This window comes from Centroberyx affinis, unplaced genomic scaffold (assembly GCF_046629955.1).
Source record: "Centroberyx affinis isolate AG114_WGS23_722 - 3 ecotype Tasmania unplaced genomic scaffold, CSIRO-AGI_Caff_v1 ptg001788l_1, whole genome shotgun sequence".
NCBI lineage: Eukaryota > Metazoa > Chordata > Actinopteri > Beryciformes > Berycidae > Centroberyx > Centroberyx affinis.
Genome location: NW_027280179.1, coordinates 1 through 12,791, shown reverse-complemented (window position 1 = coordinate 12,791; position 12,791 = coordinate 1). Strand labels below are relative to the sequence as shown.

Here is a 12,791-nt window from a genome sequence, read left to right as displayed (position 1 = left end):
ATTCCCTATCAATGACCCAGAATATGTCTATAAGGAGTATCAGTGTGATTTCCTACTGGACCTGTACTCCCATGTGAAGGACTATGAGACTCTAACAGGCAGGAGTGTCCTTCCAGCATTACAGTCAGTTTACCAGTCAGCTCCTGCAGTCTGGTCCATCGACCTCTCAGAGAGAAAGGCCTCCCTCCTCCTGGAAGTGCTGAAACTCCAATCAGAAAAGAAACCAGTGGAGCTGAGAGGCTGGTCAGATGAAGAGAGTGAAGTGTGGAGTTTCCTACAGTGTCTGCCTCACATCTCACAGCTCAGGTAAATGGACTGTAATTCATTCAGATATTTCAAGTCTACATATAATATCTAACTTACTAGATAGTATGAGGATATTTACTTTTTGATTGATGCATTGTATTTGTACTTAATGCAGATTATTTTTGTATTACTTTCTCTTTACTGATTTCTCCCTACAGTTTAAGAGATACAATGTCTGTCCATATTGTTTTGTTCGCTATATGATGCAGAAATCAAATCATGGCATAATCATTCATTCTCACTGTTACAGTTTCAGTCATCTGTGGCAGGAATGCTCAGAACAAGCCAAGTTCTTGGGGAATCTCTTCTGTCGAGCAGCAGAGAGGGAACAACCGACAGGAGAGAAGATACTGGAGCTGTTATCATCAGTGTGCAGTTACTCCACATTCTCTTTCAATTTCGCAGCATATGTCTATAGTAAGGAGGATCATTGTGATTTCCTACTGGACCTGTGCTCCCATGTGAAGGACTATGAGACTCTAACAGGCAGGAGTGTCCTTCCAGCATTACAGTCAGTTTACCAGTCAGCTCCTGCAGTCTGGTCCATCGACCTCTCAGAGAGAAAGGCCTCCGTCCTCCTGGAAGTGCTGAAACTCCAATCAGACAAGAAACCAGTGGAGCTGAGAGGCTGGTCAGATGAAGAGAGTGAAGTGTGGAGTTTCCTACAGTGTCTGCCTCACATCTCACAGCTCAGGTAAATGGATTGTAATTCATTCAGATATTTTCAGTCTACATCTAAAAATCTCGGTAGATAGTATAGACATTTTTTCTTGATTGATGCATTGTATTTGTACTTAATGCAGATCATTTGTTTTATTACTTTCTCTTTACTGATTTCTCTCTACCGTTTAAGAGATACAATGTCTGTCCATATTGTTTTGTTCTCTATATGATGCAGAAATCAGATCATCACCAGTGATGTAAAAAGGTTTTCAATGTAGTGAGTCCCCGGGACCCACAGGTGGTCATTTGAGTGGGTCCCACGGAAATTGAGTGGGTCCCCAATAAAATTTGTGTTTTTCTGACAAATTAATATCCCAAATTTGAAAATTTTTGAGAGAGAGAGAGAGGGAGAGAGAGAGAGACGCAGGGGGGCTGTGTGTGCCCAGTAACATGTGTGACACAGAGCTTCAGGAGAAAGCGACGAACATAAAACATTGTACTTTTCTCCATGCATGAAAAAAAAACAACCGAGCCCGACATACAGTTGTAACAGTCGCAAGTATGCCTACTATGCTTTTGGAACATTGTTTGGTTGCAGTAACAGATTAAGTCACTGGGTGGCGCTCCTTGTTTTTTACTGAGACTGAGTTACAGCAACAGGTTGAGTAGACTACTACCAACTACTCCCAGTCTACCCAATACTGACGTCGTCTCGCTCTGTCATGCTATCCAGGAGTAACGTTAGCCTGCTTCCCTAAAGCTAACAAGCACAAAGCTAATGTAAGCTAAGACACGACCGAGCGCGTTACAGTCTCGGGTCCCATCGGGTTCGGGTCGGGTTGCAGACCTCTAATGTGTAGTAAATGAAACGACTAGTTAGTGAAATCAAAGTCCTATGTTGCAAACAGAATGGGCATTTTTATCTTGTGGCCATCCACAATGACATGAATCTATTTGAAGAAACATAGTGGCTGATGCACAGACATATAATGTTTTTTTCCCCCTGAATAATAACGAGCAACTTCGGGTAGAAGAAATATCTGTTTCCATCGCATTAGCCTATCTGTGCTTTTCCCGGGTAAATCCCTACCTGCAATAGTTTGTTGGCCAGCACTATGTTTGATCTTTTTCTTTGGTGGCATTTTGAAACGTTTTCCTTTCACTCATTGAGACTGAACAAAATGGGAGATATGCGCAGCCGGTGAGAAAATCACGGCCGGTGGATTATTTTTTTTTCAACATGGTGCGTCCCCTGGACGGTAAAGCATCATCGGGTCGTCATCGACATGAGTGAATACAGCATCCACGTGAGTTTATTTACCAATTACCAAGTTTGTAGCCTTGTTGAAATGAAATCTGTGCGGCGAAAGTAGCATTGGATGCAGGCCCAGCAAGGGCATTAAGTCTCTCCCGCGATGATTGAGACTATTTTCTAGGAAAAATGGAGTGCGTCCCATGGACGCGTCGATGGTGAGTTTACTGCGTCCTTTCGGATTTTAACGCGTCATAGACGCAGGACGCGCACCTATTTACATCACTGCATCACATTATTTTTCATTGTCATTGTTCCAGTTTCTGGTGCAGTTCCAAGTTCTTGGGGAATCTCTTCTGTCGAGCAGCAGAGAGGGAACAACAGACAGGAGAGAAGATACTGGAGCTGTTATCATCAGTGTGCAGTTACAACACATTCCCTTTCAATGACCCAGAACATGTCAATAAGGAGTATCAGTGTGATTTCCTACTGGACCTGTACTCCCATGTGAAGGACTATGAGACTCTAACAGGCAGGAGTGTCCTTCCAGCATTGCAGTCAGTTTACCAGTCAGCTCCTGCAGTCTGGTCCATCGACCTCTCAGAGAGAAAGGCCTCCCTCCTCCTGGAAGTGCTGAAACTCCAATCAGAAAAGAAACCAGTGGAGCTGAGAGGCTGGTCAGATGAAGAGAGTGAAGTGTGGAGTTTCCTACAGTGTCTGCCTCACATCTCACAGCTCAGGTACATCAGATAAAAATATGTTACAGAATACACACTACACAAGAAAATGTTGCTAACCTCTCAGTTGAGGTTCGTCAAAAAATGCAGCACATAAACACTAAATGCTTAATAATCGATGATGAATATTCAGCTCAGCTCAGTAAATTTTCAGCAACATATAGATATTTCATATAACATTATGACAGCTAATGATACAGATAGTAATATACTGAATTCATCGTACTTTATATGCTCTTAATTTTACCTTGTGATTCCTGCTCTTTGATTAAACAGTATCCATATTCCCCAATAGAAAATGTTAGACATTGCACATACGGCGGTGTGCAATACATCATCTATTGTGTCATGTATTCCTCTAACTATAACACTGCTCATTTGACATTTCATTGCATAATGTCCTGTTTTAGCTGTGATCCAGGGTTCTTCCAGTGTGTGTGTGAATCCATCTGTGTGAGATCCAGAGAGGAGACCCAGCAGTTGGCCTCTCTCCTCCGGCTCCTGGGTTTCACCCTGGTGTTAACAGGAGAGTTACCCAGGAAAACCTGCCGGTCTGTGGGGAGAGTTCTGGGACTCTGTGGCTCCAGTGTGGATCTCATCCTCACACCCAGCAAGATCTCTCTCAAAGGAGCCTCACTGCTTTTTAGACATACATCACAAATACACAGTCTCAGGTACGCTGCATTTATGCCATTATTGAAAAGGGCTTGGTGTCTTACTCCTAATAACAATGTTTGTCCACTGTCAAAATCATCTTGTGTTAAATCCATTAGAGGTGTATATCATTCCAAGATTGTTTTTTTTCTCTTTGATTTTCAGACTGTCTGCAGTAATGGCATTGTTTCTGTTTCGATTGGTAAGAACACAGAGAGTGGCCTGTCCAGTGGCCACTGAAGAGCTTTCCCTTGTCCTAAAGATGAGCCAGCTGTCAGACAGAGTATTGTTGAGGGTTGTCAGTAGTGTGGCGTCCCTACTGAGATACTGGGCAGTCAGGTGTTTGGACCTGACTGAGTTCTCTATCCACGCTCAGTTTCTCATGACATTGCTACTTCACCATGATCCTCTTAAGATCAAGTAAATCTCTTTGCTTTGCTGATCCATAAAAACATACACTAAATCATGTACCATACAAAATCCTTAATATTATTTTTCCTAAATTTGTTCATTAATTTGTATTTGTCCTCTGATCTGTGACTTCCTCAGACTGTGTGCACAGCATTTTCAGCAGCTACTTGTCCTCATACATGAGATCCGGGACAAGGACTTGACTCAGTCTTTCTTGAGGAAGGTTGGTGGAGACCTGACCTCCTGCTCTCTGGACTGGGAAGTACTTCACTATCTGCTGCAGCAGCCATCAACTCAGACCATCACTGTGGACTTGAGGAGGAACAGGATCTCAGAGAAGAGAATCATAGATCTTCTTCCCTTTCTGGACGGGATTCTATTGGCAAGGTGATACAACTTTATTTACTCTTCACTGGATAGAGAAATACATTTGATCCGATTTAAAACAAATATTTTAAATGAGTGTATTGTTATGCTTATCATCGGTAATAGCGTAAACAATTCCATGACTAATCAAACAATCCCTTGTAATTGTAATGTAAATATCCAGCATGTTATGCTAAATATACTGTATACTTTCAGACCCAGTCCCAGCTTGGTCTTGTCTGCCATCAGAGAGAGCTATAAAACTCACACCAGTCACTGTATACCCAGTTTACTGAGGTCATTAGATCATGTGATCAACCTGACCTGCACACAGCTGGACACAGCGGACTGTGCTGCTCTGCTCTTCACCCTCCAACACAGTGATGGAGTCAAACTCAAACTGCTGTGGACCTCCATACCAACAGGGGGAATAGAGTCCATCCTGTTCACACTGGAGAAAGTCTCTCATCTCAGGTCAGATGTTAGTACTCATTTAGCAACGCTGTACCACTACTGTATGAATGTACAATGTTGAAAGGATCATTACTTAACCAATACACAGGATATGATATGACTAACCCTGGTGCTATTTAGGTAGAAACCAACTGTACCTGTACCTGTATGTCACTGGAGTTATCAGGTGGGCACCTCCCATCACAGATGTTTATCACCTCCAGAGGGATCAACAGTAGGTTCTGGCATCCCAGAACCGCCTGCCTCCACATTGGCTGTTAATATTAAACAGAACTACAGTCACTTACTCTATCCAGTCCTTTTACCTAGTTCACAACATTACCCAACAATTCCTAAACTTGCTATGGGTCTCAAATATGTAGAAGAATGGAATGGCTGACCCTGTAGGCTTGAAACATAAATATACATTGAATGCATCATGTATGGTGTCTTTTTGTCTTGTTTAGTTGTGTACCTGCATACTTTTTTGATTGTTGTTGACTGAAATGGTAACATTTATCATATTTCTGCATCATTTTTCATACCAGTTTAGACAGGAATCTGCTGCTGAGGTTCCTCCACTGCTGCACTGCCTCTAAGGCCCAACAGGGGGCAGCAGCAGCAGCAGATCTGCTCAGGACTCTGCAGCACAGACTGGATCTGTCCTGCTCCTCCTCTGTGGAGCTGTCGGAGCAGGAGCGAGGGGAGGCTCTGTGTCTGACCGCTGGAGACTGCAGGGCCATCTCCACTGTGCTGAGACACAGCAGCCAGGACACACAGCTCAACCTACGAGACTGTGAGGTGGAGGACAGTGGACTGGACCTGCTGTTTCCTGTCCTGGACAGAGTCCGCCTGAGGTGAGAGAGGAAAAACAACACATAACTTGGATTACAATCATATTCAAGGTTGATGCCTGTTTCAGCACCGTAACGTTCTGCTCTTTGCTCTGTTTCTCCCCTTCAGCAGCAGCAAAGCCCTCCTCCTCCAGCTGGTGTCCCTGGTCCCTGTGGGCAGCGAAAGGGACACAGTGACGCGAGCAGAGTCCCTCTGTCGAGCCCTGGCTGGAGAGCTGGACCTCAGTGAGACCAGACTGGATCAGAGGGCCTGTGGAGCTTTGGCCCTGATACTGGAGCTTTCTGAAGGGCTGACAGAACTGGACCTCAGTCACTGTCAACTCACTGACCGGTTGCTACAGACGCTGATCCCACACCTGCACAAAGCACAAGTCCTGGAGTGAGTCCGCTAGAACGGAGATGCATTTGTATGTGCGTGTGTGTAGAGATCTGATTATAATCTAATAATATCTTGCTTTGTCCTTTGTCTTTTATTGGTGTTACAGTCTGAGTCACAATAAGATCACTGATGCTCTGACTGACAGTTTACTCCAGCTGGTCTCCATCAACACCTCCATCCACACTGTGCGGTGAGCGTAAATGCACTCGTGTCTGAATTTGTGCATGATGAATATATGAAATCTTTTGTATCGCCAGACTTGCAGAGAAATCATTTGTGAGTTTAGATGAGTAAACCCTGTTACACATTATTCTGGCTGATGAAGTTACATTTGCTCTCTCTGCTCTGGCATCTTCTTAGAGTCTTCAGCAACAGCATCGTGGACAGAAGCCCCTTTCTGAAAGACAAACGCTTTGAAACGTGGTGAACCAATCATCAGCAGTCTGTGGTCCAAGCAAAGGAAGTGGAGAAACGTGCCAAAATGCTCTAATATCTCATAATTATGGAGCAATTGTAAAACTTGAAATTTTTGTCTAAACTTGTGACAGCTACATGGCTACGTAACGCAATACACACAACTATTTGTGGCTGCCAAGGCTGTGTGATTATTTTGTACTTTTTTTCTCATTGAAATGTTGGAGTGTACTCTGAAAAACATTTATCTTACATAAGTATATCATGGATTTTTATTTTTTAATTCTTAGAGTATATATTTTAATCCTAGTCACACACCTGTAGAGTGTTTATATGAATAAAGATTAAGCAAATATATTTTATGTAAATGTAGCCAGGTGATACATTTGATGTCATTTTCCACTTAGGGGTAAAAGAGTTCATTTTTGGTTTAATTATTAATAATATGTATTTACAGTTTGTTGTTTTCTTTAAATTAGAATGTTTTAATTACAGAGAGAAATGTACACAAGATAGTTTGCTGACAGAGGGTCTGTTTTGAATTTATTATTTGGACACTAGGTGGCAGTGTCACAAATCACTTTTGTTATTGTGCCATGGTTCTTTATTGTTTTGGCCTGGAGATCTGCATGGTGAACGATTCTGGGATGCATTGTGTAAAAGAAATCTGTAAATATTTTAACATCTTGTTAAAACATGCATGTATAAAGGTAAATAACTATGTTTGTTACCGTATTTTAACTGGATGGTACGTTTTAGACGAGACTGATGTCAGATGTCTTGGATAATGCTGGAGCAGCTGACCAGTGTGTTCCCATGTGCATGGCAAGGTACAGTCAGTGTGCATAAAGCCTCATGCTGTTGTACTTGGTCATTGGTGAAATGGAACAGCTGCTTATTGCACTCTAATTTTATTTTACTTACTTACTTATTTTACTTTATTTTACTACACTTTACATCAGTGTTTGGGATGTAAGTGTTCTCTAAATCAAATGGTGTGTTCCAGAGTAATTAACCTACTTTGGGTTTACGGTGTGTTGTAGTTACAATTTGATGAAACGTGTTAAATCTGGTACAGGTGGAGATCCATTTCTGTCCATTTCCTCTTCCCAAAACCTACGTTGCACCTCCACAGCAATATTTCAAAAATAAAAGAAGCCCAAAGAAGTAATTGTGTTCTGTGTGGTACTCAATTCCACGGGCTACACAAAAGTGTTATATCCATGTGTAATTTACCTTTGTGCATTCACAGGTGATGTCTGCAATAGTATTGTACAGTATGTTGTTAAATAGAAAATGTAAAATAAGTGTCCAAAATTAATAACACAAGAAAACTAGTTTTACATTTGTAGACGTTATTAGCCATACACACCGCAGCCATTTTGTTGTTGTCTTTTCACAAAGTAATCTATGCTGCTAGTTACTTATGTATGTACACAGTCAAATTAATTCACATTTGTGTCTGTTTAAGGAATTCCTAATAAAAGAAACTTCACATCTCAAAATAAAGATTACATTAAATTGGTTTCCTATCTTATCTATTACACCAAACTCTACCAAAAAACCCCTCAAAATAAAACATCTTCAAACAATAGAGGTAAAAATCTGCCTAAAATATTTCAAAGCAACTGTCGATGCAGTATTTAACTCGGTCACAACACATGCATGTGTTACCGGCACAGAATGAATCACGAGGTTCGACCTGGGGCAACACATTTATTGTGTAAATTCTGTAGAAACATAAAGACAGATCTGGTCAAAAAAGCCCCAAAATACAGCAAGTGCCCTCTGCTGACTAGTGCAGGCTCAGAACAACATCAGTGACTAGCTAACTACCTATCACTAACTCTAACATAAATTAACTAGCTAACACTATCTACCTAACATCAACATTAACTCTAACATCAACTAACTAGCTAATACTAACTACCTAACACTAACATTAACACTAACTCTAAAGGGGGTCGCACACAGGACGCGTCTGGCGGACGACATACAACATCCAAAAATTAGAAACCAGAGGGAGTTTGGGTGGAAAAACCTAACCCGCTACTTCATTACACCTAAAATAAAGAGTACAAACTCGTTCACAATCATGTTGGCGGATATGTGGGAATAGAGGCAAACCATGCACACATTTTTTGGGAATGTCATAAATTACAATAATTTTGGGAAAATTAAAGACATTCTGGGATATGCAATACCTAAGGAATAGTATGTATCTTGTTATGTAGTTAGTTATGTACCTTGGAAATATAAATGATTGTGTCATTGACAATGATATATTTAACCAAGATATTATTGATCACTAGCAAGGAGGCGATAACAAGAAATTGGTATAAGACTGAACCCCCTACTATACAACAATGGTTAGAAATTATAAGAGATTTATACTATGGAGAAAATTACCTATCTGCTTAGAGTGAAAGAAAATGTTTTTGTTAGTAAATGGAAGAAATGGATGATTTATGACTCAGTGGAAACTGCTTATGGACTAACTGATATATACATTTCAAGATACTGGATTTGTATAATTGATAATGGACACTTGTAAACCATGGCTGTTTTGTTTTTGTTTTCCGTTTATTTCGTTTGCTTCTGTTTTCTTTTTCTATCTTTCTGGTTGTGAAAAAGTCAGAAGTCAACATGCATAATACTTTTTGTTCTATGCAGAAACAAAAACTCAATAAATATTTAAGTTTCAAAAATTGGAAACCAGTGTTTACAATGAAGGTGCACACACTGCCGCAGCATCTGCCAGCACCGGACGCCGCCAGCGCCACTCATGTTTTCTACTATTGCTATTAAACCCAGAACAAGACCTCGCGCATATTAACATCTACTGGCGCTCTCTGTGTGACGCTTCCTGTGGTATACTTGCAGCTTGTCCTATCTAGGGCTGTTCAAAAAAATCGATACAGCTGAGTATTGCAATATTTTTTTCTATGATACTGTATCGATTTTCCAGCCCCTTGTACTGATACATTAAAAAAAAAATATTCATGTTTTAAACAGATTTAAAATGGCCTTAAATTTCCCTCAAATCCCTTTGAATTAAATAGTTTTGACTAAATTTGTCCACTGAGTTATCAATATAATAATGTGATACATACTAGGTACATATTAGACTACCCAGGTGGTACACAGCAAGTTGTATTTTCAGCTCTTTTTAATTTTATTTTAAAATTTTCAGTAAATTATGTAGAGTATTGCAATGTATCGCAATATGTATCGTATCGCAATATGTATCGTATCGCAATATGTATCGTATCGCAATGTATCGTGATACAATCGTATCGTGAGGTCCTTGCCAATACCCAGCCTTAGTCCTATCTGCGACACGGCACTTCTCGCCCTGTGTGCAACCCCCATAAACTAACTAGCTAACACTAACTACCTACAACTAAAATTAACACTAACTCTAACATAAACTAACTAAAACTAACATTAACTATGTAACATTAACATTAAAGGTCCCATATCGTGTAAAACAGGATTTCCCTTGCCTCTTTGATGATAAGGAGTTGGATGGTCTATCTAAACATGGTGAAAGTATCAAAACACACGGTCGCCAACTAAATCCACACAATCCATATTAGAAAAGCCTCTAAACGAGCCGTTTGGACTTCCGTAACTTTGTGGCGTCACAAAGGTTCGCTCATTATCATTTTTGTAAGAAATAATAGACTAACAAAATGTTTTTTTCAAAGCGGTTGAGCGCTTGTCACTGTGTATTTAGCGGACAATTTTCCCTACCTGTACCTCAGAACAGAGGGTCGTTAATATTAATGAGCCTTACAGACACAGCAACAGAAACAGCCTGTTCTTGGTAAGGCTCAGAGAGATGCTGGAAAATGAATGTGTCAAAATGGACAAACAGCTTTTAATGGACCTCAAGACATAACATAGAACACTGTTAAGTGTAGAATATGAGACCTTTAACAGTAACTCTAACAATAACTAACTAGCTACTAACATTAACTGCCTAACATTAACATTAAACCTGCAATAAGCAATTTCAGACCCTGTAACCAATCCTGAAACCGTGTGCTATGTGGAGATTTCCTTGAGACATAATGATACAAATAGCCACACATGCAGGCCAGCTGTGCTGTTATCACCTCTTTTCTAAAGCTTGTTGTCAAAAGTCAGACTGAAGTAAACTCCTACCGACCCATTCAGTAGCTTTTCATTTAAAAAAAAAAAAACTAGCTCCTCTCCACCCTCTCTGTTTGAAAGCAGCCTTCCCGTCCCATCCCTGAAGAAAATCTCGTAATGGCGGAATTGATAAAGCGAGCCAGTAAACTTGTTAAACTAGTAAACTTGCTACCTACCTCTTCACTTGTCATTGTGGGACATGTAACTTTCAGAGGGAGAAAAACATGGCATAGCGAGACTGGTAACCATCGACACTTCTCCGTAGGCATGTTTAGCTTACCTATTAGCATTTATGCACGGTTTGTCATCCACCGGCTTTGCTGTGGTTTATTGACAAATGTGTTGTGGTTTCTGTTACCCACTAGTGTTCGGAAAATCGCTTAGTGCAGCTTTAACGCTAACTCTAACATAAACTAACTAGCTAACATTAACTAGCTAACATGAACACTAACTCTAACAAACTAACTAGCTAACATTAACTAGCTAACATTAACACTAACTCCAACATAAACTAGCTAACATTAACACTAACTCTAACAAACTAACTAGCTAACATTAACACTAACTCCAACATAAACTAACTAGCTAACATTAACTAGCTAACATTAACGCTAACTCTAACATAAACTAACTAGCTAACATTAACTAGCTAACATTAACGCTAACTCTAACATAAACTAACTAGCTAACATTAACTAGCTAACATTAACGCTAACTCTAACATAAACTAACTAGCTAACATTAACTCCAACATAAACTAACTAGCTAACATTAACTAGCTAACATTAACGCTAACTCTAACATAAACTAACTAGCTAACATTAACTAGCTAACATTAACACTAATTCCAACATAAACTAACTAGCTAACATTAACTAGCTAACATTAACACTAACACGGACATAAACTAACTAGCTAACATTAACTAGCTAACATTAACTAGCTAACATTAACACTAACTCGAACATAAACTAACTAGCTAACATTAACTAGCTAACATTAATGCTAACTCTAACATAAACTAACTAGCTAACATTAACTAACTAACATTAACACTAACTCCAACATAAACTACTAGCTAACATTAACTAGCTAACATTAACGCTAACTCAACATAAACGAACTAGCTAACATTAACTAGCTAACATTAACGCTAACTCTAACATAAACTAACGAGCTAACATTAACTAGCTAACATTAACGCTAACTCTAACATAAACTAACTAGCTAATATGAACACTAACTCTAACATAAACTAACTAGCTAACATTAACTAGCTAACATTAACGTTAACTCTAACATAAACTAACTAGCTAACATTAACTAGCTAACATTAACACTAATTCCAACATAAACTAACTAGCTAACATTAACTAGCTAACATTAACACTAACTCGAACATAAACTAACTAGCTAACGTTAACTAGCTAACATTAACTAGCTAACATTAATGCTAACTCTAACATAAACGAACTAGCTAACATTAACTAACTAACATTAACACTAACTCCAACATAAACTAACTAGCTAACATTAACTAGCTAACATTAACACTAACTCCAATATAAACTAACTAGCTAACATTAACTAGTTAACATTAACGCTAACTCTAACATAAAGTAACTAGCTAACATTAACACTAACTCTAACATAAACTAACTAGCTAACATTAACTAGCTAACATTAACGCTAACTCTAACATAAACTAACTAGCTAACATTAACTAGCTAACATTAACACTAATTCCAACATAAACTAACTAGCTAACATTAACTAGCTAACATTAACACTAACTCGAACATAAACTAACTAGCTAACGTTAACTAGCTAACATTAACTAGCTAACATTAACGCTAACTCTAACATAAACAAACTAGCTAACATTAACTAGCTAACATTAACGCTAACTCTAACATAAACGAACTAGCTAACATTAACTAGCTAACATTAACACTAATTCCAACATAAACTAACTAGCTAACATGAACTAGCTAACATTAACACTAACTCGAACATAAACTAACTAGCTAACATTAACACTAACTCCAACATAAACTAACTAGCTAACATTAACTAGCTAACATTAACTAGCTAACATTAACACTAACTCTAACATAAACTAACTAGCTAACATTAACTAGCTA

The 12,791-nt window shown here is 39.2% G+C and overlaps 1 protein-coding gene across 1 annotated transcript; it reads left to right on the top strand.

The window, feature by feature from the left end:
- Window positions 1-217: 217 nt before the first annotated feature.
- Window positions 218-7,798, top strand: LOC139652380 (uncharacterized). The gene is made up of 11 exons (XM_071529439.1): window positions 218-306; window positions 557-2,276; window positions 2,542-2,961; window positions 3,369-3,632; window positions 3,778-4,032; window positions 4,162-4,410; window positions 4,606-4,863; window positions 5,391-5,699; window positions 5,806-6,075; window positions 6,182-6,265; window positions 6,436-7,798. The coding sequence occupies exons 5-11, from the start codon at window positions 3,791-3,793 to the stop codon at window positions 6,500-6,502; spliced, it is 1,479 nt and encodes a 492-aa protein (XP_071385540.1). The 5' UTR covers window positions 218-306; window positions 557-2,276; window positions 2,542-2,961; window positions 3,369-3,632; window positions 3,778-3,790; the 3' UTR covers window positions 6,503-7,798.
- The last annotated feature ends 4,993 nt before the right edge of the window (window positions 7,799-12,791 follow it).

What these genes read in the sequence shown, in the direction of transcription:
- LOC139652380 (XM_071529439.1), top strand. Translation starts at nt 3,791, where the DNA reads ATGGCATTGTTTCTGTTTCGATTGGTAAGAACACAGAGAGTGGCCTGT. An exon ending in CTGGACAGAGTCCGCCTGAG is followed by an intron (nt 5,700 to 5,805) that starts GTGAGAGAGGAA and finishes TCTCCCCTTCAG; the next exon opens with CAGCAGCAAAGCCCTCCTCC. An exon ending in CACAAAGCACAAGTCCTGGA is followed by an intron (nt 6,076 to 6,181) that starts GTGAGTCCGCTA and finishes TTGGTGTTACAG; the next exon opens with TCTGAGTCACAATAAGATCA.